Genomic DNA, 26443 nt, shown 5'->3' with positions numbered 1-26443 from the left:
AGGGAGTCAGTGATACATAAACCTGAGAACAAAGCAAAATGTTTACGCCTCCTTTGCTCTCACTCAGGACTCGTGCACTTACATTCCTCTTTGCTCGGTGAAGTTACATTCAGTTCTGTCAAAAGTTGCTGGTTGGAGTTAGCGGCCTGCGTGGTTAGAGAGGTATTGCTGTTGTCACTGTTCGTTTCCCCAGAGAACAAATCTGACTGGCTGTTGCTTGTGCTGGGAGTAGAGTCATCGTCTGGCTGTTTCTTCTGGAAATCTATCAAAACCAAGATTTCATACGTCATCATCAAATTTTATGCAAAACCCCCCATGTAACAAAAATAAGCCCGAAACACTGCCAGAGGTATCATCACTTTGATAAACACAAACAGTGGCATTCAAATTTTTACTTCAGATTTAAAATATCTTAAAAGTTATTTCCTGGAGAAAAAACATTTTCAGAGTTACACAAAGGTCTTGTTTCCCCAGCCCTCCAAGAGCATTCAAAGCCTACCACAGCACATGGTATCATTTTCAAAAGGGTTTACACAAAGCATGTACAGAAACATAAAGGGAGCAGACATCCAGTGAGGGAAGAACCAAGGCATGTAATACAGAACTATGGGAATGTTACACTTTTCACTGCCATTATATAAAATCCCATCAGTAACAGTTTTGGCAGAGGCAGTGAATACAGCTACAGTTCCAGGTTAGCATGGGGAGCTGGTGAGGTATTGCCTTTGCATCATTGGTTTGATGGGTATTGGGGGGGAGAATATGTGGGAGGAGGTGGGGGGAAGGTTGGGGTGTTTCCTCCTTCCTTCACTTACTCCAACATTGGTACTAAAAGTTGCCCACGCTGATTCAAGAGCATAGAGTTAGGTATGGAAGGTAAACCACTAAAATACATTAAAAATGTGTACAAATGATTTGGCTTCAAAGTTTTCTTTTTTTATCAGCAAATGCTAAGTTACATTTGTCTCCAAACTGCCCCCACAGTCCAAATCCCAGGTGTTTGACAAATATCACCCTCCGGCTTACCCTGCCTCCAAACTAGATTCAAGTTTGAGGGGAAATATTTTCAAACGCAAATCCCCCACTGAAAGCTTCTTCCCAGATCTGCAGTCCTGATATACGACTGACTATAGCATAAGTCTACCAGCTGCACTACTGGATTTCAGTCTGGCACACTCTGCCTTCTGGGAAGCACACCTGCCAACCAAGTGAATTTTGGTTTGCTTAGCCTCTAGTTCTCCCACCTCTTCTTGTAAAGAAACAGCTGAGGATGAAGTGCACCACCACTTCGTATCTAACTACATTTTTTCTAAATTACATACAAGGGTAGAATTTATTCAATACACAAATACATAGATAAATCAATATTTGGTTGCTTATTATTATGTCATAACAGAGCAGAAAACAGCAGTCTATAAATGTTTGTAGATGATGATGAGTTAGAAACACAGGTTGCCAACATGACTCACAGGGATTGGGAAGCACTACAGCCAAACAGTTCCTAAATGCTGATTTAGGATTTAAGTGACCTGCCAGAAAAATTAAGCCTTAACTTCTGCTGTGGAAGAGTCAGCCAGAAGTCCAGATAGGAGAGGAGCAAGCTCAAAGCCAGGGAGGAGGAAGATGAGGAGGAGAAGGGAGGAGGCGGCAGACAGGAAATCACCCACCTCCGAAAGACAGCTCAGAAAAAACAGTGAGAAGCCTTTTGTCAGGGATGAGTTACAGGACGAAGGACGATGTTCTACTCAGGCCTCACTAGTTATCAACAAAGTTTAACCCAAATTGGGCTTCTGGATTTTGTGTGTTTGTGTAATCAAGAAGGCTTCAGACACTTTTCTGCACCAGTCACAATCAGGCAGCTGCGGCAATTGTAGCAGCTCAAAGCTGCCGCAGCAGCAAAATCCACCATGGCAGTGAAATGCACTTTGCCTCCGTGAACTCATGACCTCCTGTTCAGAACTAACTTTTACTCAGACTGCAAATCAATTAACATTCAAAAAAGTTTTAGCCTGCTCAGTTGAGTGTAACCCAAGAATACTTCCCGCCCCTGTTTTAACCCCTTCTTCATTACAAGCAAGAGTACTTGAGAAAATCCTTAAGGCTGATGATCCCAAGCACCTGAAACACAAGAACTGTAACTGAAGCTGCCTTGTATTTTGTCCCTGTATCAGGGGGGCATTTGGCTTCTGTCAACCAGTGGGTCTCATTAACACAAATAACTTGCAGATCACCTTGCTCTCCCTGCAAGCCCATAAAAGTTGGCACTATTTCCAGGAGAGCTGAGCCTGAGTAAATCCAGTTAAGCCTTAACTGCTTAACAAATAAAACAAAAATACACACGATACAGACAAGACCCTGGCAAGTTTTGAAAGGTAAGCTTTATTCTGATTAAAATCAGAATGCAATTCTGTTGACAGAACAATGACCTCACCTAATAATCTCAACAAGGAAAAACCAGGACAAGAGTTGGCAAGACATTAATCACCATTTGGAGAAGTTCCTATTTAATTGGAAAGGCATGAGAACACTTTAATTTAATTTTTTTTTTAAATTTTTCCTGAGACTTTCACTATACTAGCAAAATCTGCGCCAAAATGCACAAGGGTGACCGAAAGTCCATGAAAACTGGACTGCCCTTTCCTAGTTAATGAAAATCATCTTTGCAATTTTTAACACAAACCTTCTCCATTTGTCAGAAAAAATGTTTTGTTTTTCCTCTCGACATTGTCTCTCTCTCTCCACTGCCGTCAGGTTTGGTGGGGTTGGTGTTTCGGGCTTTTTGGGGTGGCTGTGGTGGGGGGTTTTTTTTTGTTAAACTGCAAAGTATCCCATTGTTAACCACATGGTGGAGACAGCATCAAAATAAGACATGAAAATTTGCTCTTTCCTGCAAATATGGGGAAATAGTAGATGGAAAGATCTATCAATAAAATGCATGAAATGCATTCAATAAACTATTACTGCATGGTAGAGAAGCTGCTAGGAATAAGCAGCTATCAGTCTTCAAGCGCCAAAATCCTTTCGCTTTGTTGAGTTCAAGGGTTACACACCCAGTATCTCAAACAGTTGAGCAAGAAGAGAATATCTCAGAACTCTCATGTACTGGATATTAATACCGAGAGTGTTATTTTTATTTTGTTACTTAGTATTTCTTTGTAAACAAAACACCCACTATGTGAATAAACAAGACATGATACAAACATTTCATATTCTATATATACAATGAATTCTAATTGCTTAAAGTAAAGGAAGGCAAGAAGCTGTATTTATTTCCAGACTTCAGGTAGGAAGTTCTTTTGCAGGATAATCTTTTGCCCATTTTAATTAGTAAGATAATATTAATAATGAAAGCCATTGCCTTTACAGCTTCTTATTTTAGCCCCTAAAACTGGAGTTGCCACATAAAATCACACCTTCTGTGGGGCCCTAAAACTTTCAAGCTTGGTTGTCCAGTTACTGTTACCAGGTTACGGTGAGCAACCCGCAAGAGCACGTCTTCCCAGCATGTTCATTTCACCCATTGCCTCAAGAACAAATATTTAGGACATCCAGCCCCTTCCACTACCTAAAATACATGATTCTGTGACACAAGGAATCAGACAGTCCCTATTCCAGTACGTAGCCTTCTTTAGCCATTAATATCTAACAAAATACATAAGAAAATCTTGAGTTCTCAACTTTCACTTAACTAAGGGCTCTGTAACTAAGCAGGAAATGACCTTTCACAGCTTCTGGTAACTTCTGTGATTACAGTCAGTTAAAACTTAAGGTAAAGGTAAGTATGACCATATCACAAAGCATTTCTTCTGAAAAAGACAAGCATGTCAAAGTATTACATAAAATGACCTAATACTAAGCCAGACTGTTTCCCCATTTGCACTCCTGCTACGGTAATAAGAAAACACATCATCTCCAAAAATCTCCTTTTGGGTTATTTTAAGAGTCTAAGTCACAAACAATTCCTATTCTCTGACCTATAACAGATATTTCATTAAAAAGAAGTTAAGTTTATTCAAACATATTATGGAAGAGGTGTCAGAGTAAACAGCATGCTAAGGGAAGAGAATGAGAGTCTTTAAAGTAATTATTTTAACTGATAGGAAATAGTACACTTCCTTACTCTTCAATCCTACAGTTCCCATAACATAGCAATGTGAACTAGCAAAAAGTTTATTTGGAGAGTGCTAGCTTCTTACACTGCACTAAATGCACAATTTGCATGTTTTCTATTCCCAGAGCAACTTTGGTATAACATTGAATCTCTCCAGCCCATAGCATCCCAATGTGCACAACAGACTTACTGTAGTCTACTCAGAAAACAGTTCCACAATTAAACTGCTTTCTGAGAGTACTCTATGGGAAGTAACACAAATGCTATGGCATTGAAACTGCTACTGTGAAATCTTTATGTTATGACCTTATTTTCTTCTTCTCTTCACATGTCTGTTCACAGAACTGAGTACAGAGAAACTGTTCACGTATGGCCAGGGAATAGTACTGAAAGTCCTAAAGATTTTATTTACTTACTGAGAACTCTACACTGACCGCTCTGGTTCATAGCCTACTGAAGGTATTTCAAGTGTCATTCATACATAACTACTTTTTGCATAATAAATTACGGTGAGATGGATAAAACCTTTACTTTCCGTACAGACTGGAATGCAATCTAGAGCTCCAATAATGGTCTGGCAATAAAACTCCACTTGGAAAGAGAAGTTTGAGTTTTTTTCTTCTTAAATAGCATGCAGACAGTAAGATGCATTAGCCCACTTGGAGAATAAAGACAGATATCTGGCTATGAGAGGAATGCACCATAGAATGCACAAGCATTTGCATTAAGAGGTGACAAACAAAGTCATAAAAAGGCATCAGAGGTATGTATTAATTACAGTAAATTATATTTATAAATCTATAAATAAAATATATTAGACTGGAAAGTACAAAATTACAATTGCAGTATAATCTTATATGAGCTATCAGCAGATCTCATCGCTTTCATAGTACAAAGTACTGAAAGAATTAAGCAGTAAAAATACTAGAAAAACTATTTTCTGTAAAACAACTTTATTTAAAGTTATGAGCACGTATGATACAGGAAAGCTATTCAGCTCTTAGGGGTATTATTCATAAATACAAAATTTTCACTTCTTTTCAGCTTTTCTTCTTCATGAAGAAAAACTGAAATAAGCTCTTTATGCTAAGTTATCGATTATGATTGCTATATTTTTTAAAATTGCAACACATTATTAGTAAGTTTCAAATAACACTGAGGTTTGCATGTTGCATATATTGAGCTTTTCATAAGCATTTCATTGTCTTTTCAAATAAGCAGAGAAGTATTACAAAGACAAAATAAAAAAGACGCATCTGCAAGGGTGCCAAACACTGAGACAACACAGCTGCAATTACATGTATTTATCACTCAGGAATAAGGATCAAGTTCTATAACACCACCTTATTTGTAAAGCTTATGCAATGTATCAATATTTTGGGGATTTAGCTTGGTGGGAGTTTTGTTGTAGGGTTTTTTGTTTGTTTTGGTCGGTTAGGTTTTTGGGGGGTGGGAGGTTGGGGGGCTTTCCCCAGGAATTCTGATGATGGTGTTCTGAGCTGGTTTTCTCTCCAAAGATGACACTCCTTGCTTAAAGATGACATTCCATAATAAACCTTATTTCCCTTGGCTCAAACAAATGATTCTTCCCCAAAGCTACACAGGAAGCTTTAGATCTGACTACCAGATTTTGCCAATTACTTAGAAAGAAAATTCATGAATAGCTAATAAGCAAAGACTATCAAGACAACAAGCATAACATTGTTACAGATGACCTTCAACTCAAGATCCACGTCATAATTATACATGCAGACATGTTTTTAAGGAAGGAAAATGCAGTTCTGAACAAAAGAGTCTACAGCAACTGTATTCACGAGGCTTATAACACATTGCACGGTAGACATTAAAAAAATTGCCGGTTTTACAGCATATGATCCCACCATTTCCAAAGCAGTTGTGAAATCCTAAATTGATGAAATAGGAATTTCATTATCATCTAGGAAATACTGCCTGAGAGCAACTTCCCCACAGAACAAATGCTCCTTGCTCTGCCTGATAATGACAATTTACTTACTGTACTTATTTCAGTATAGACTAGGATCAAGGTCACTTAAAAGTTCCGTACCCTGGTGTCACATTTCCCATTCTTATATAAAGCAGCAGGCTTACTATTATTACTTATTATTTCAACTAAAATTTCATTATTCCAGAAAACTCACCACCATAAAAAATAAATATTATTGACTGTTACAGGACCCAAGTGCTGAAACCATGAAGAGTAAACTCCTATTTTACCAATCCACTTTAAAATTCCTGTCAGAGAATCCCTAAGGTCCACAGTTAGCATTCATACTTTAATTTATTAGCGCACCTACAGTAAGAAAGCTCTACTTGAACTACTGTTATTTTGCACTGCAAAACCTAAAACCAATGAGGGGCTGGCTTATACAGCACCTGCAACTGGTAAAACTAGGACATAAAGACAATTTAATGCCCAACTAATTGACATTCTGTGTATTCTTGAATCTGTATCAAAGGATACTGGTAACAGACCAATGCAATGGTAAAGCAGGAAACTTAAGTAACTGAGGAAGACAAGGCAACTACTCCATCATGACTGCATGTTTTATTAAAATGTTTTATTTTTCAATGATATGTGGAGTGGGTATTCATTAGGAAGGGCATATCCCAGAATGGACTAGTAGTAAGACACCGAGTGGGCAGCTTGCCAAGGACTCTTTCATGCTTCTCTGCTAAATGTGGTAATCACAACAATTTTACCAGCTTCAAGAAACAAGACAAGGAACTTCACTACTTAATAGCCAGGAAAAGTAAAATCCTGCAGTCATTTGGAGATCCATCTGGCACTTAAGAAGAACAAACATTAAACATGATCTGAGGGTAGTTCAGTGGAGAATTAAATACGGGAAAATTTTTAAAAAGTACCTGGGGAAAACATCTAAGCAGCTGTGATCTGTAGAATTTGCTCTCAAAGACAACTTGGAAAACGTGACATGGGCATTTTACAACAAATGAGACAATTCTAGAAAATGCTCAAAAACGTAAGCATAAAACTAAAACTAAGAACAGCACACTACCAATAAAAAATGCACCTCTGTTATCCCCCTAAATTTCAGTATGTTTAGCACTGGAATTCTTTCAGTATTAGTATCCCTTTACAAAACTAAACAGATTAGTAAATGTACAACTTTGAACTAAATTCAGACTGATGAGACATCAAAATTTATGCTCCTAAAGGGGGAGAAACATTTGTTCTGACGAGGAAACTGACCCATGAACCCATAAACCAAGCACTTTGCAACAGTAGCAAGTCCTATGAAACCAACTAATGAAGTAAACTTCACAAGGTGCATTTATAACAAATGAGAGATCTTGAAAATGGGATTGTTAACTGACAGAATTTAAATACAACTCATATTTATTCTGGACACATAGGAACTATTATTTTAGTAAAAGAAATGTTTCAATTAGCTTTTCTTATACTAGAGCTATCTTTCAAATCACCTTACCATGCCCTTTCCAATATCTAGAGAGAACTTTCCAATTTCAAGACACATGTCTATTATTTTTTAATTAATTCCTCCAATCTAATTTATGTGATTCCAATTAACGTGTACATTTGCCTCATTTTCTGTCAATAATAGTCAAATTTACGGTTCAAACATTCCCAAATGTTTGACTATGCCATAAATTGAGAGGATTTTCACAAGGGACAAAAGGCCTGTGCAGTAGATTAAACCTTGCTTAGCAGTAAGCCACTCATCAGTTCCCTCTCCCTTATCTTCAGTTAGGGCATCTTAATAACTACCAATACTGAAACTCTCAAAACATCTCCCAGAATCACAAATTTATCAGATTCTTTTCTTTTGAACAGCCCAGAGCCTGTTCTGGAAGAAAAGGGAGAGAAGAGAAGATACTCTCGTTTCCTGGCCTCACTTCCCCAGACACAACAAGACACTTTGAAATGTGTGCCTGTAAAGAAGATTTAGTATTTTCTCACTATTTAGGTTTTTCCACCAAAGCAATGAATGGTGAAGTATAAGGGGCAATATTCCCACTCTTCTGCAGCTTACTGCAACATGATGCTTCTTCTTGTAATACACATCCACCTTTCATACGAAGTAGCTACAGGAAAGCGTGGAGAGGAAACTCCCAGTCTGACAGTCCTCATTTGTTAGGGAACAACTTTGCAACAGTTAGAGTTTATATGACAATCTATGACTTCAATAATCTACAATAATATGAAGAAAACTTAAGTAATGTTTTAATCATACAAGTGAGAACAGTCACCGAAATCTCATCCGACACCTTTCTGCAAGAGCTCATTAACGATGCAAGGAGTTCAGAAGCTTAAGGGAGTAGCTGTAGTCTCCCACTTACCATCCCCTCCACCACATTCTAAAACCATATAGAAATGCTGGAGAGTAGTGTTCAACCTGCCAGCAGCAACAACAAAAAACAACCAACCAACAAAAAAAAGCAAGAGCTCAAGGGCAAAGAAAAGAAAAGCTGATTTAGGTTTATAAATCCCAAAGCTCAAACACTGAGAACTCTGTCTAGTTGTGGTTGCCACAAACCACCATGTGACAATTAATTTTGACTATGGAACACCATGCCTCAGAAACCAAGCCCATACTTAAGCATACCACGCTTATTTTCAGTAAAGTTTAAATATACGTATTTCTTTTACAGTCCTTTAGGAACAAAAATATCGGACACAGACATCAAATGCCTACATAAAATAAACACGGCTTAGGCCTCTCTGTGAGCAACAAAACATGATGAAGTTTTGAATTAATAAGTTTATTTATTATTAAAATTGTTTTTCAGAAGAAGGTATTAGAGGCGCTGAATATAAGTCAAAGACAACATCCATTTTCCTTATTAGCCAATCGGTCCCAAAGAAAAAAGCTGGAACACATCTCAACATATGAAATCGGTTCAAAATGGCTGAAAAGTCATCTACTGAGTTAACATCTGAAGTTCACGGATTTTTAATTACTTTTTTCCTTACAAATGCTGACTATTTTGATATTGATGCTTCTTTTAATGGAAAAAAACTTGAAAAGTGTAGAAAAGGAAAAGGAATGGAAAAACTGCTCTCCTCAGAATGTTGCATTCCCGTCCCCCCAGTGGAAAACACAGATAAATACACTGCCCCTCAATTCACCTTATTTTTATATAACAAATACATGAGAACTTAAAGCATCTCTTACGAAGATGAAGTGATCCTTCTGCCTGTCAGTGCTGGAGGATCACTGCTGAAATTGCCTAAAACACCCACTCTTGTCTGTGTCTGTATCTCCATATTAAGACAAAGTGCAATAAAAAAGAGGTGTAAGAAGAGAGCAATCCTTTTGCTTCTTGTATCCATGCTTTGGCACTTGATGTGATCTGACTTCCTCTGCTATCACTTCCAAGGTAATGGAGATATGGAAATGGTTGCTATTTAGCACAATAGGTGTGGAACCCCTTAAAGGGGAGTCTTCAGCAGCAAAGCATAAACCTGCAAATCAGAGCAGTGATGCCCCGACCTTGAACAATACATTAATTAAAGGCTGCTAATGTTGGGATCCTGCACATAAAAACAGGTTTCTCTAGCCAGTCCTCCACATCTAAGGTTTTGTTTCTCTTGAGTTTAACAACGTTACAGTCATGGAATTAGGACCCCTACCCTTGGAAACGTCCCAGATTTTTTGCTTTTCAACTGAAGCCTTGGAGAAAATTTACAAGGTCTCACAGGTTCTTCTATTAATGACACACAAAACAAAACTAAAAGTGTTTTGAGTGTTCAGCCTGGATGGGGGGATAAGAGCAGTTTTCACTATGCTGTGAAAGAAAAACAGGAAAAATCATCATAAAATGCTTACTAAATGGAAAGGAAAACAAGGATCAAAAATGTTATTCTCATACATTCTGCTAGTTTGCTACACTTTCTGAAGTGTAATGGGCACGAAAAGCAAGACACTAAAATATGCCTTCAAGAAGCATTTTAAAGTATTTTTGTTATGCCCAAACTGAGCTAGAAATAATAATTTTACAGTTGAGCTCACATGCCTGATTGATAGATCGAACCCATCCCTGAATAGCTTACAAATTTTTTTTTAAATAATCTGTTTCTTGGCATTAATACCCTACAAAATAAACAGTTAACAGCAAGCCTTCTCCTACAGTTAGGGTGGCTAACTGTGTTTCAAGTACAAGTAATTACAGACATTACTTTGGAAACTAACTGAGGACTGGCACATGAAATTCACCAAGCAGCTAAATATGAATAAACTAAGAGATTAATTAAATTTTCAGAACGAGCCAAATGATTGCTAGAAGCTATGAGTTGTTTCATGTGTACTGTTCTGATTACCCGCTTAAAGCACCAACATCCATAGAGGCTATTCCTACAGCCCAGCAAAAATGGCAAAATGATCCCAGCAACAAGAGGGGAGGAGAAGAAAGCATGGATCGCCTGACAGACTCAAGAGTGAAGGGGGTTAAGCAGCCTAAACCTCCCCCATCATACCTAATGAGCTACAGGGGCAGGAAAGTATATATGCAATTCAATTATCTTTTTAGTAAGTTCTCCTAGTTCTTCAGTAGCAGCGGCATTTCCCGCCATGGAGGTTCCAGTTCACGGTGTGACAGAGCAGACTGAACCATAATATAAACCACCAGAGGGAGGTGTTCTATTAGGATGCATTTTCCAAAACCTTCCTTCCCTGCACATTGATTTCTATTCTCATCATCTTCAGCAGAGAAAAAGCTTCCTTATTTCTGCAAAGACACTTTGAAGAGTCTCTTTTTATGTATGTCAATTTTAGAGTAAGTACTGCTACGGCAAATCTGATTATTTAACAGAAGCAACTTGGTAACTAAATCCATCCTTTCCATCGCAAACTATCCAGAAAAAACCTTGCCCTTGATCCTCTTTCTGACACATAAAACAAAGACAGCATAAATGTTCATCTTTCATTATGACTGGGGACCATTACATAATTTTTTTACAAAACAGAAACTACTTCTTTCTTCCGTGAGGAGGGAGGGGAAAATAATAATAATAAAAAAAGTCAAGTGGCATCACCTTGCTGTGCAGCAAATTATCAAACTTGAAAGATAAATTTTAAATTAAATAGGAGAAAAAGAGATATAGTTGAAGAAGCAAGACTGATGTAATTTCACCTTTGGTAAACTCTGCTGTAAAAATCTGTGGGAACAACCAGTAATGTAGTTTTCTAAGAGACAAAGGAGTGGTATCAACACTGTCTAGCTGCAAGAACTTAGAAGTTTTAGAGGACTGAGGCTGAGACCTCTGGAAAACCAAAAACATTCAGAGTGCCTACACTAGCAAAAAATCTACTACAATTTACAGCGCTTAATGGCTCTCTTGAAATACCCACTTGTACTGACTACAGTGAGCAACTCAGCTATGCAAGAAAAAAAAAAAGATCTCACAATCCTGCCATCTTGCTTTACAATGATTTTTCCTGTTCTGCCTAAGTAATAATAACAAACCCCCTATTTGGGGGAAAAAAAAAAAAAACAAACAACAAAGACGTTTCCTACAGAGCTGAACAGGTAAGACCTGCAACACTCAAATCAGCAAGTAGAAATGCAGATGAAAAATAGGGAACGATGATTTCCTGTTTCACTTCAAATACAGGGTACACCAAATGTCAGTCTTCAGGAGAAGAAATCTGTCATCCATTGCAGTGACTATTTTTAATTAAAGTCTACAAGTTCTTCAATATATGAACACTAGATGGTAACTTTTATCAGGACAATCTCCAATGTTAAATCTGATCTAGCTGGAGAAACAGAAATATATCTAAGAAAATAAAAGGGAGTAAAGTTATACCCATTAAATGGATTTTGCTTGGAAACAGTGACAGTAAATCTAAATTGTAGTGCTCTGTGACTAATGTTCCAGTGTTTGTCCTCATCTAAAACGCCATAAGGTAACATTTCAATCCTGCCTAATTGTCTGTACATTAAAATATCTCAGCATAACAACTTCAGAAGGTACTGTTCTGAAGCACAGATTTTATTCTCTTAATTGTATGCTAGGACCACAGTGACATATATAAACCAGATACATTTTAATGCCTATATATAAAATAAACTTCAGCAAAAACAAAATATATTTAGCACAGGTAAAAATGAAAGAATTTTTTTTTTCTACATGGGACAAGAGCAATAGAACCATTAATTTTATTCATACTGTGGGCTTGGATTATCTCTAGAAACACTGGTTACACACACAAAAAGATGCTTTATGTGTATATTCAAATAAAAAAATAGGCTGCACTAGATATTCTGGAAGACAACATCAGGAAACATCTGTCTATTAGTTGTCCAAGGTTTCTGTAAACATTAGTACATTAAGATTCACAGCAAATAACAGTGGCAGCTCAACTGAAAGCAGAAGTAAAATGAAGGGATTTTAGATAATTAAATCAATCCACAGCCCAACACTTGAATTTGTCTTTTCCTAGAACTAAATTCCAAGTTGATGCACGTTTTCCCCAAGATTTTTAATTAAGAAATTAATTTGCAGACCTGTATGCTAACTATACTGATATTCCATAGGAACCCAAAGTCTGAATCTTAGATCTTGGTTCATAAAGGCAAATCATCAGCAAATCTCTTGCACTCAATTTCACAGACTCAAGAGAATTGCTGGTTATGCCCTATCTTCTTCCTGCCAAATTCAGCAATGACTAAGAACACATTAGCACTGCAAACCCTCTGATATGAAACCCATATATTCAATTCCATCAACACACTCCCTTGCTAATTAATTTGTGACCTCTACAATGCACTCTGGGACTTCAATCTATAATCTCCTCCAGTTTCCAGTTTAGAACATAACTTAGTCTTGACTGCAACACTGGTCTGGCTTCCTGCTCCCTTCATTTCCAAGTTCCCCAGGCTATACTAGAATGTGTCAGCTGCATCTGAGATAAACAGTATGATTACAGAAGCTGAACTTTCAATTACAAGATTTCAAGACCTCATATTTAATTTAAGCAAGAACACTCATTTTTATGTTTTGCAGACATTTACAGTAACAGCTGTGTTACTTCTGCTTTGCCTGGTCTGTCCCAAGTTGAATTCTGCTCTATCAAATTACCAACAAACTGAATTCTGGTTGTGATGCTACTTAAATTAGCAGATTCAAATTTGCACATTTAAAAGATTTTTTTTAAAAGCAGAGACAAATAAACTAGAAGCCCAGAAGGGACCATGGTGGCAGAGGTGACAGATGAAATCCACGCTTCTGTAGTATGTTCAACTGGATTATTTCAAGTTGCTTTACACCAAACTGCACACCATTTAGAGTGAAAAATGACCCATGCTGTATGACTGAAGGTTAAGTTTGTGTTCACTGTTGATCTTTTCAGCATTATCAAATACATTTTCAGTACTGTTAGCTATATTTTCATAACCATTTTCTAAGGGTATCCAACTGTCTTTAGAGATAGGGAAATGCTATGTATAAGGAAAATTAAGCTACTAGCTCAATTTCATGCTGGAGATGCATGACAGTCAGGAAGCCAACATTCACTTCAAATTTAGGAAGGGTTTCTTTGTTGAGTATTTTTAGAAATTTTGAGAACAGTTAGCCCTATTTGCTTAGTCTGGCACCTTGCTCACAACTGATGAGAGTGTGCTGACTAGTCATAGCTTTGGCTGGCCCTGTACAAACATTATTACATTCAAATTAATGAATTATTTAGGAATTGCTCACTTGTGAACAGGAAACAGTATGCAGAGAGCAAGCAATGTTGTAGCAAAAAATGGAGCTGAGGAAAGAACAGCAGAAAAGAAATAATACAGTTCCTAACTGTACACTGTGTGAAGAACTCAATGCCACAGATCAATTAATATGAAAATTCTGGAAATAACCATTTTGCTTGTGAATTGTAAGACTTGCCACTTTTATCTTACTTAATTATCTTAATCCTTCTAGGTAAACAAACCTGCTTTTAAAAATTATTTTTGAAAAGGAGATCACCCAGCCCTTCTGAAAAGAAACAGCACTTGTAACATCTTTATAAACATTACACAATACTTAAGTAGCTTGTTATTTTGCTAAAAGCAAAGTGACTAGCATAACTTTAAATGAAGTAATGCCACAGCTGACATGAAGAGCTTTTCAGTACCTGACTTCTGCTCTCCTTTTCCTGAGAACCCTGAAGTAGCTCATGATAGTGTATGGAAAAATTAACACTGTCTAATTCTTGAGCTACTTTCTCTTACTCTTGCTTTATCAAACCTGAAATCTCTTTCCTTCTTCACACTTGCCCAAAAAAGTAGCTTTATAAATGTGCATCTTCTCCTCCCTGGTCAATTTAAAGATGATTTACACAGTCAGTGTTTCCCATCAAACTTGCTTTACAGGAAAACCACACAGTTGTACTGATTTGCAGTGCCAGGAGAAAAACTGCATCAGTCTGAAAATCTGCAGCAGTCCCTCTTGTTGAAGACATGGCACTCACCTTAAGTATTTTCAGACTAGTTTTCACATCAAAATTAGGTAGGAGAAAACTAATGACTTTTTAAAAAGCATTACAGTCACAAAGACAGCTAGGACCAGGCTTGTCTGTCAAATTATTGCAATGCAGGATTCTCAAGCTTTCTGCTTTATTCACACTAAAGACTGAGGCAGACACTGGCCAGTGGGGAATGGTAATGGTACATGCCCAGAAATGACGTTGCCATCAGCTTCTAAATTCAAGACTTGTGTTCGTGATTTGCTGCACTAGCTGCCTCCTAGGCTTCTTTCAGTGCTGTAAAAAGTATTTTATCTTAGTGATACACGTCTTCTTTTCAACACTTATTTTTGGGGAGCAGTATCAGACGTTACACTGATTGACACTTCACGAATTTTCTTTCCTCTCCTTTTTGATAATATCCCCAATCAAGTGATAGCTTAAAGACGTTATACAAAAGGGAAGTTAAGAGAATTGCATATTTGCATTGTTTTCTCACGTGAGCATATTTCTACTTTCTTTTTCTTTAGGTCATTCTCTTACTTCTGTTATCAAGCACAAGGGGAAAAAACCCCCATGATTGAAGCAAGTTAGAACAACTTTATTCTTAACCTCCTGAGAGAGCAAAACATGCCAACACCAGGCAAATGCAAAGCAGTCCCAATGCAGCTGAATCCTGTCAAAACAGAGCATGCCAGAAGTATTACGTTTAAGAAGATCTGAAAGTTCAGTAAAGGTACAGAGCTATCCTGCTATTCTCAACTCGTTTTCATAGCTTCTTTAGGGAAACAGATCCTGGCCCGCTATTCTGATGCTGAGAAAGGAGAATTTCTATTCTCTTCTTTACCTGTTCAATGACAGCAGAATGAAAGGCTTTCATCAAATCTCATGTGGTGAAGAACAGAAAGCTGTAGCTTTCCACCTGGATGCCTGATTAGTTCTAAAATACCTTCAAAGACATCTGCTTTTAAAAATAGAGGTTGGTAGCACAGCCTCTCTACGTTAATACAAAATTGCTGTCTAATTGAAGTTCAAATGAAAGTGATCCAGAAGTGCCAAGCTAAAACTACTCTGCAGACTTCTGTCTTGCTTACGAAGTTTTACCGCTTTTCACAAGAGGAGACAAACTCTCTGTAGTGTGTTATGTCATGGATCTATCATTGATGCCTAGAAGTTCCTCGGTACCTACACTTGCTCAGTTTTTCAGGAGTCAGATGTGGAAAGTCCACAACTATGAATTTCTGAAAGTTTTAAGCAAGTGGTCACATGACTTGTTCAGGCAAAACCCAACATCTTGTCTATATTCAGCTGCCGACAGTGTATTTCTGGAAATACTCTCTAGGCTAAAAAACTAAAATTAGCATCAGAAAAGTAAAGAACACTAGAATATATATGTATCCAATTAAAAACCGTAGCTATTTCTTGCAAATGTTCAGAGTATATAACAACAAATTAGGAGGTTTGTTTAAAAACACATCATACTGATGAATAATTGAATTAAGAAGTGATTAGAAATGTGTAGATGCAAATGAAAAAGCAGCCAAGATGAAAACCACTTCACATATTTTATCCAACTAAACTGTAAGTGCAACTAAAATATATTTATTTGAGATTTATTCAGCAACTAAATATAATGAGAGAAAAGGAAATAAACAGAGAGTGATTAGTTACACCACAAGAGAAAAGACGCTCTTTAGGTATCATGAACCTGAAAGGAATTTTATCAGAAAATAAAAATCAAAAAGAGATACTGCAATAACAGCATGCAATTTACACACTGCTTTTTAAAAGAGCAATTGTCCTCTTCAAGAAAGCACTCAATAGTCCTAGGTTAATCAAAACTCAAAATTATTAGAGGAATATGTATATGCATATACACCAAGCACTCACTAAATTATTTTAGAAGTAGTTTAGTAACAAAAATTTGTAACAAAAATACATCTACAAACAAAATACATCTAAAGTAAATCTATCTTAAATCTAATGACATTTATGCATTTCTGCTGCTCACCTAAAAATGATTTGGTAAGAAAAATGTTTGTGAGGAAACCCAGTAGGTCCATTACCATTTCTGTTGTCCCTGTAGAGATCTGAACAGGCTGGGACCCATTTCCTCCTCTAAACTCTACCACATAGTCCCTCCTTTCAAATGCAAATGGTGTGTGAGAGCACAACTATTTAATTCACCCATTTAATCCTCTTAATACTTTAAATATGCCAGAATTTGGTCACAATGAAGAAAGCTTTTCTCTTGTGGCACAGTATTACTTTCATCTACTGTATTTTAGTATCTATTTTTCATGCTCATTCACACTAATTAGGGCTTTACTGAGCAAGAAGGTAACAATTACTGAGTTCTCTAGGCAGCATAACATTGCTTCTTCTAATCAACGTGTTGTAAAAAGACAAGACAAAGAAAATGACAAAAAAACCTCCTGAAAACCAAAAAACATCAAGTTATTTTAATAGAGTACCATGACAGGCAGTTATTATCAGAGACTCTGATACACAGTATACTGTCAGACCACATTCTTAGTAAATATGTGAGCTAGAACTACAAGAGATGCTAGTCTGCCCTTTTTAAAATACAAATCCATACTCAAATGCAAAACTGGAATTTTCTCAAAGTGAAAAGAAGAGCAAAGAAGTGGTGCAAGAAAGGCAACTTGCATTAGGCTTCAAAAACTTCTACTACTTTAATTACTTTACCTGACTTCATGACATCTTACTTTTTACTGATTAAGAAACCTTCCCCCTCAGTATCTATTATTGGTTGCATAGTCTCTGCTAACAGCAGTCTTTTATATAAATATTACAAAGGCAGACAGCTGTGAAAAATTTTCTTCTTCAAAACTTCATATTGATTTTCTGTGGCTTCACCTATTATTATAGGAATTGAATTAGTTATAGAATTCCACCAGGATTTTAATCCTTTGCATGTTCATTGATATTTTGTTTATTTGATTAACAGCATTTTAAAAAAATATACTTTCAAAGTGTTTTATATACAAGAAGTATAAATTAGGAAATTGTGTGGCAAAGAACTCTACCATGGAACTTTAAGATGTTAAGGAAAACAAAGCCTCCAAAGTGCGTTTTATTTCTGTTCTCTTTATTGCACCAGACTCAAAAGAATGAAGTAACTTCCCAGTTGCCATTCACAGTTTCATGACTTACACGGTTCACCAGCAGATTTCTGGAATTCGAGAGCAATGTAACTCTTCAGAACATCTTTTGACATTTACACTTAACACAGCCATAACACGTTCCCAGCATCTGCTGAGTTATTTTCTGATGAAAAAGTAGGAAAGGGGAAGGAAAGCAGTTTGGAAAACACACAGGGATTTTGATTGTACTGATGAAATTCTTCGTGCAAACAAGTTACTGAACGTGTCTGACATTTGATGTCAATACTTTAAGACTTGACAACCGATTTTCAAGTTATAAGCAGTAAATAAATGGATCTGTGTCAGACACCGGTAAACATTCATCAGCTATCAGTTACAAGTATCTAAGCAAGAAAGGCTTAACCTGAATTAATACCTTTTCAATATGAAACAAATCCTTGTACTTGTGAAGTAGTCTGCTACCCAGTGCTAGAGTCTCAAAGATCTTCGATTAACACACTTGTGATTTTATGGCTTGCTATTTCTATGTTAAGTGTTAAAATCTAAATTTCTCTTACTCAAATCTTCCACAGTTCAAAATTTTCTTCAAGCCCTCAGAAAATTCTGAACCTATAACCTAATCACCAGATAGCCCCAAATATTTATCAGGCCTCAGTTTACAGGGTCAGGGGTAAAAATCTGGATTAAAGGAAAATATTAAAATTATTTTTTTTCCCCTGCTTGTGGAGATTATTTATCATTTATTGCAAGGAGAACTACTTTTGTTTACACAATACTCTGACCTGAATTTTCATCTCAGATATTTAAATGCTATCGATTCCTCATAAATACACATTTCATAAATCAGACATCACAGAAAAATTAAATAATTTTGTTTAGGGTAGCAAAGGCATTTGTGGGAAATTCCAAACTTATCCCAAATCTTCAGATCCTTTTCTTTTCCTACGTTCATTTCTTACTTTTTAACATTATTTTATAGACTTACTTCCTGGATAATTAACGGGTGCACATATCTATATCTATATCTATATCTACATCTACATCTATATCTATATCTATATCCACGTATCACCACATTGTAAGTAAATAAAAAATACAGGACCCTAAATGACTACAAGCCTAAAAGCCCTCAAAAAGCTGTGCTCTACTATCTTCCATGTAAAGATACCTAAAAGTCACTTTTGAAATCATGATTTTTTTATTCCTAATGGACTATTTGACTGCACTTAAAAGAGCTCTGCTTTCACCTCAAATGGACTCCATCGATGGGAAACAATAGTTACTGCTGTTATTTTCTCCTGGCTAAAGGCATTTTTCCCATCTCAGTGGCAGACAATCCTGGTTTTGATTTTGAGTATGTTTTTTAAGCGTACACTGAAACACAGCTGTGGATACACACAAACCCATCTGCTCAAAACCCAGAGGGTGTTGTGGGATTAAACAGATCCTTACTTCTGATATGGCTACCAAAACTGTTGAAACCATTAAAAAAGGCCAGGTTTAAAGGTGTTCTGCTAGAGATGGGCACTGACATAGTGGCTGACAGATCTCTGGAGTAACAGAGTATATTTTAAACTATAAAAGTCAGATAGGTAAAATGGAGGAGGCAAAGTGTTCATACACACATCTACCTGCCCAGTCCTATCCCTTCCCCAAAACCTTTCAAACAAAAAACCACTTACATAGCCTGCACAGGATTTTACCCCTGGCAAAAGAACAAGGGAACTGTCAGCACGAAAATATCATACTTTTTCCGCACTGCCAGAAAGTGATCAAAACATACAGTGACACACGGTAAAGAATCCTGCATAAAATGTTATAGAGATGTGCCTTAGAGCTGATTCAATTTTAACTAATGCTGGGCAAGATGGAGCAGTAGGCACTCCAAGGATTTTGAGAGGCAATAAAAAAACCACAAAAACATTTATAGTTTACAAGAAAACATGAAGCACAAACCAGCAAAGTTGAACATAAGCAATTCTAGAAGGGTGGGGTTTTTTGTATTTTGTTTTGGATGTAGGTTTGTTTTTCACATTTTATCAGCAACAATGCAATGATTACTAAAGAGCAGAAAGTATTTATGTCAGATGTTGACCATTGTTTTATAGTGCTACCTTCCAGGGGCCTAGAAACTACTTGGAATAGAACATAGCCGGTGATGAAGTTGACTTTATTCCTGCATCACGAATAGGTTTATCTGGCTCTATCTGTACACAGCATAGAGATGTTGGGTAAAAAGAAATACCACACAGGGATAAAAGAGAGAACACAAACTTCTATGAGAGAAGGTAGTGAAGGTCCTGATCATTGTTTAAAAATGTTTATTTCACCAATATGCTGTAATCAGTGGAAGTGGGCAGCTTACCACCAGCAGGCTTGGTAGGAGAGGTAAGTGTGATCAACCACTGACTGCCTGAAAAGCAGCATTGAACAACAACCCTCAAAACACCAATTCCACATATCCAGCCAAACGTATAAAACACAAAGATTCTGAAGAGGACATTGCTGGGTGAAAAATTCACAGTCCTGCATGGTGTAAGAAGACACAGAAAGCTGAACGAATAGAAGAACTTTAGGTAATTTTTAGAAGACTGGGCCACCCAGCACAGAGGATACTTATTGGTATCAAAGCTTGGGAGCTATTCAGCTCTCCAACGCTGGTGCTCTGGGTTCTGCTGGTCATGTCAAATTAGCTTGTAAACTCATCAACACAGTGATTTGTTCTTACAATTCATCTACAAAGAATGCTCCAGAATGTTAAATTAAAAATGAATTAACGTCTGAAGTCTCTGAGCATAGGGATAAGCATAGTAAAGTCTCACACCGATTTCTCCAAGATAAGCCTGAGATTGAACTTCACACCTCCAGTCAATACACTTAAGTTTTCCCCTGTCTTGCACTGGCCTGCCACATATACTCAGCAGATTTCCAAAGTAATATTTAAATAAGAGCTTGGATATACAAAATTACTGCTTCAACCCCTTAATTATTTACTACAGCTTTAACTGCTACAAGTAGTACAAAGGAATTTTCACCCAAAAAAAAGATTCTAAAAATCTTTTGTCTTAAGAACTAGAATCAAAATTTCCTAGTCTAAAAATAATACACCACATTAATATGCGGCAAACTAGCTGCAGGCCATCAAATTAAACTAGCACACCTTCTGCATTTTAGTACATTTCTTGAAAAGCCTTATACTAGTAACCCATCCATATACCAATTTTCATGGACAAATCATTAAACTTCCCCACACTGCTTGCCTCAGGTAGAATAATGTTTGATCTAATCCTAACAGATTTTCATTTCAGAACCAGCTGAAAATCCCAGCATGGGATTATATACAACTTCAACAGGACAGTCTCATGCAAGAATCTGCCGACACACACTTGTTTAGATTTGCAGTATTTTCCTTTCGGAGGTCAGAGCTCAAGGAGAAAGGTTAGTTGAAAAAAGAAAATTTAAAAAGAAGTGACACTTCTTTCCTGCTAATCATATTGATATGACTATATATGAAATAAAATTTAACTGCTCATGGCATTTCTATTTACCTTTAGAAATTTCAAGACAAACTGCACTCTCTGTTTATAGGTGCTTTACACTCCATCTACTGAGTTGCAGAAATTAATGCAAAGCAAGAAAGCAGCTCTGTAAAACTGCTGACAGCCATTTAATGGGAGAGGTGGCAAGTGGTGGACATGTCCTGGCACTGTGCTTAATGGATACACAAACACCCACAGTCGTCAGCCTAAAGTGATACTGGCACAAAATTAACTGAGAGATGCAAAGCGCATTTAACAAAGAGACTACAAGCAATCTGGACAATATAAGGCGGTAAAAAGGTTGGAAGAAGGAAAACAAGATGCATTTCTTCAAGGAGATGACAGTCTTTAATTTCACTTAAAACGACTTAATTTCACTCAAAATGGTCTAAAAAAGTAATTTTATTTTAACCTTGTTGCTTCAGTGCAGAAGCAATTCCTCTGCTTTGCAAACCAAATGCTTCTGTACAAATCTTTAAGTTCCCTGGACAGAGCATGTCACAGAACTGCTTGAGTTCAAAGGAGATTTTCATGTTAATAATACTGCCACCATATCATGTTTTCTTCAGACACCTCAGAACGTGGCTGTAATAGAAATCATAGTCTCTCTCTCACATTGTGACCATTTCAAAAAGCAAACCTCAGCCACTGTCAGACCTTCTGCAATTACTGACAGAAAAGCAAACCAGTATATTGAATTATACCAACTACTGGCACTGGGAAATAAAGAGAGAAATCTACAAACAATGATTAAAAAAGTCCCAAAACACAAACAAAAAAAGCCCCAAACACCACAAAACCTTTCTACATGCTTAAGTAAGAAAAAGCCTCCAATTCTTTATCTATCCATACTTCAGTAGTAACCAGCTGCCCAAACAAGTCAGGACTGCTGCTCTACCATACAAGGTGAGCTGTAAACAAAAGAGAACACCCAAAGGTGAGACCACAGAGAAATGTATTTGTGACATTACAGAGGACTTCAAATAACATAATGAAATCACAAACTCAGTCTTCTGTAACATTTCTACGGGATTCTGTCTTTGTGATGACTAAAAGATCAAACTAAACTATTTTATGATCTAGTATAAAAGGCAATCATCCTCTTCATTAGTATTTTTAAGCAACTTTTTTTAAGCCTGTCTTATTGCAGAGCTGTGAAATTTCAAGTGCATGAATTCCTTGCAATAACAAAAATAAGGAAAATATCAGGCTGCCTGTTTTCTAGGATCTGACATTTCCCAACACAGACCTGAAGTGACCTGTAAATCCACTATTCTCTTCCTCCAGACCTTCTCTTTGAGCCATCTGTACAGCAAAAGCTAGAACAGAATCTGCAAGTCCCCAGATATTGCAACAGGATCATTAGGCAGCATTTCTTTAGGTTTTACAATCATGCAGCTAATGGTAAGCCTTGCCATCCCCCATTCCTATGTAAAATTAAAAAAAACCCCACACAGTACATAATGCTGCAGTAACAAGAAGTTTTCTCCTTAGCTAAAATAGAACTTCATTCACTTTTAAAATGTAATTTTCCTAAAACAGTTCATACAACCTCTAGTTGAGGATGATTTTATTCCTCAAACAGAAAAAAAATCCTTAACCTGTCCCACCCTATTATCTGCATGAGCCAGAAGTCTGAAATTCTGTCCAATGCAAAAATAACCGAAGTACTTTCCACTCAAACTGTATCCAAAACAAGATGACTGCACCATTAAAAAACTTCATCTTGAAGGGATAAACATGCCAAAGTTCAGAAAGCATTTCTCCCAACAGCTGCGTCAGTTTAAGGAGTTTTCCCCGTGTGTTCCTCAGGCGACTGTGCTACACCAAGTGTGATGCACCACACCAGAAAGCTGAATGTGGAAAAAAGTCACCACCTCCTCTCATCCTAAAGAGCCGCACATTTTTGTTGTCGATTTTTTTTTATCCTGGTCAACATCCCTTACTTCCCAGCCCAGGGAACTTTACACAAAAGAACTGGAGGTGAGTGAGGAGGAAACAGACAAAAAGGCATCCTTGAAACTCTATAAATCACAGGAGAAATATACTTGAAACTCTCAACTTCAGTTTCCTATATCTGTAGAGTAAGCAGTGATAAATTTTCAGAGCAGTTGTGTTCTCACTATCTGAAAACTGGCTGCAAAATCAACTAACATTGTTACCTTTGCTTCAGCAGCTTTGTGGGAAATTTCTCTAAATTATACCCTCTACCTATAGAGGCATATATACATTTTAGTATCAATTAATGATTCCACACTTGGAGACAGTATGTCAACATCCTAGACCCTTCCCCCTCCCCTCTATGCAGCTCCACCCACTTCCTAACAGTAAAGCTTTAAAATACCTCTTATCTTTTGGTATGACAATCTCAAATAAGATTTCCAATATATTTTCCTTTAGAAGTAACTCTCTAAACCCTACGTACTACTGTCTGTCTGACACAGTCAAATATTTATAACAAATATACTAAATGCAACCACACATCTTCCACAACTTTCCATTCTTCCATATTTTTCAGCTAAAGAACAGAATTCTTTTCTTTGTAGCCACACATATATTTACTAGACATATCATGGGAGTTAACATTTTAGACAGATTTAGAAGAGGGAAAAAAGACAATGCTTTTATCTGAAAGAATAAATAAATTATAAATTAAATCCTCCTGCTCGAGGCAAATCAGTTGCCAACAAGGCTCAAAAATAAGTCTCCCTTCACTACCAGTTACTAGACAGTTGCGCATTTTGTGTTCTAGATAATATTTTGCTACTTTTCTTAGTAAAAGTCCTGGATACCTCCCACTCCATATAAGATTTTAAATGAAATACAACTCAAGTGTCATGCCCATGATATTCTGAACTTCTCTTGGCAATAACGAAGGGAATTAATAAATTTATTTTTATCTTTCAGCTTTCACTACCATATCTATTACTCTGGTTGGAAGGCACCTCTAGGCATTGCCGTGTCAAAATTTTGTAAGAACATGCCATTACTACTGATTTCTTTATTCTAAGATGCAGATGACAAAATCAAGATCTCTCTATTTATTCCTAAATTGATTGTCAGACAGTTTAATTATATATCCCTAGTTTGAGATTAGTTTATTAATTTCCAGTACCCATCTATGCTAACCCATGTATAATTGCTCCTTCCCTTGTGGTCTCAAAGTTATCTGTGAGGTGGTGAAATACAATGAAATACAGAACTCATCCAGGTGTTTGCATTTTGATGGGATATCTTGCCCTTAGTTCAGTCTGCTGTGTGGCCAAAACCCCCACCTCCACAGAGGGAAATATCAAATAAGGCTTTCTAATTCAGTTTACCTAAACCAGTCCATATTCATAGTGAAACTCTCTAGTGAGTTACATTTGAGCTAACTTGACTTCAATCATCTAAACACAGAAAGCTTTATCACCTACAACTTCCAATGAAACTTCCAAACACTAAGCCAGGAACCAGCCACTGAGGGGGGTGTAACACTGGTCCAAATATAGACAAACTTAACAAAATAAAAACAAGGCTGAGAAACCTACAGAGCAAACGGAACAACTCAGTAACCGAAGCACTTTGAGGCATGGTTACAGTTTGACAGGCAAGAATGGAGGAAGTAATACATAAAGTCTAATAAAGCAATCTATACCACCATGTGTCTAATTCCATAGGACCTCTAAGACGATGTCCAAAACAAAATCAGAAAAAAGTCAGTTTAAAGTGCAAAAGGTACCAGATAAAAGCAGCTATTAAATCAGTAGACAGTACAAGTCTTCTAAAAGGGATTTACAGAAAAAGTGGTAACCTGAAACATGACATGATGTCGCCAGAGGATGGTTTTATCTTTGATATAAAAAAATTGAACATATCGTAGTGTCACTTCACTGTCTGCTGAGAAACCTGTATCCCGTTGTCTGTTCAACCCCAAGAACAACACTAGGAAAAATTTCAGCAGTGAGATGCACAGCTTCTGAGAGGTTATATAATTTTCTGCTCTTGCTTTCAGGTTAAGTAATTCTCACAAAGATGTGGAATTTCGTTTTCCTCCTATTGCTTCTGCATTGTCAGGAGACACTAGAAAAAGCTTTAAGAAGAAATATACATTTTAGAAGTTATCTTGAATCCCTGTATGCACAAAGTGAAGAGAGGCAGTAAAGTGTTTTCAAAAACAGGAACACTGATATAGTGGAACTAAGCAGATCAAGCTCTCAGACTGTATTTTTAAAGCACTGAATACATGGCTGGCTGGGCACACTAATAAACAACTTCAAACACCAGCTGAAGGAGCTCTGTAACGGAAAGACAGCCTAACAAAATAAAAGCCAAGTAGGAAAAGCAGCTTATTTTTCCATTATACCTACTTGTTTGTCCACAAAACCCACAATAGAAGTCTTCACTATTAGCTCTCTACTTATTTTACATATTGAAAAGTAATATATACAAACTTATCTAAGTGGAACTTCAGAACTATTTTGTGTACGAGACTCATGGTTTGGGTTTTATTTCTCAGAAGTACCCTGTTGTTTTGATTGATTTAGGAAGTGTTACTTACTGTTGTGAAAATAAAATCACAATTATTTAACTATTCTGAATCTGGATAAAGCTTTTTTTAGGTTTAGGAGCACTGCAACAAACACTTGCTTTTTACTCTCCTCAAGTCCAGAACAGTGAGAGTGACTTCCTTACTATTTTTTTCCATGTCTACAGGAGGCACAAACCACATAAAACCCCATTTAATCGTCAGCCTGGGACACCCCATCATGTTCTCACTGGGTATGGTGCAGTATTTCAGTTTCTACAACAATTTTACTTATGTGAGGTCAACACACGTTCCTATATTCACTGATGGAAGTCAGAATGTAAAGATACAAAATGTGTGTCCCAGCTATAAATGCAAAGTCTAACAGATACATTCAACAAAGTATTTTTTAAACCATTAAGAGATGGAAATTTAGAGATGCAACACTGTGAAATTTACAGCAGAACCCAAAATAAACATCTCAGGTCCTTAATTGTAAAGTCATTCCTGCTCTCAAAAATATCCTGTACTGTTCAAGGCATGGGAGACACATGGAAAACAAGAGAATTAGCACCCAGTAGGGAAAACAGAATAATCTCTTGAACATTTGCATATTCATTACCATACTAGCACTAAGTCCAGTGCTGGCTGCCACTCAAGTTAGGAATTCTGTCTCCTGGGAAAAAACTTTGGGACAGAACTTCTCTTCA

General features: G+C 36.9%; 1 protein-coding gene across 1 annotated transcript in view; it reads right to left on the bottom strand.

Annotated features, from left to right (window-relative positions):
• The window catches only part of ZFAND3 (zinc finger AN1-type containing 3), a 135085-nt gene that overhangs the window by 46995 nt on the left and 61647 nt on the right, over positions 1–26443 (bottom strand). The window contains 1 exon segment of the mRNA XM_066178423.1: positions 83–262. Coding sequence (XP_066034520.1) covers positions 83–262 — 180 coding nt within the window.

This window comes from Chamaea fasciata, unplaced genomic scaffold (assembly GCF_029207755.1).
Source record: "Chamaea fasciata isolate MVZ Bird 193981 ecotype frontalis unplaced genomic scaffold, bChaFas1.0.hap1 SCAF_3, whole genome shotgun sequence".
Lineage (NCBI taxonomy): Eukaryota > Metazoa > Chordata > Aves > Passeriformes > Sylviidae > Chamaea > Chamaea fasciata.
This window is presented reverse-complemented; position numbering and strand designations above follow the sequence as displayed.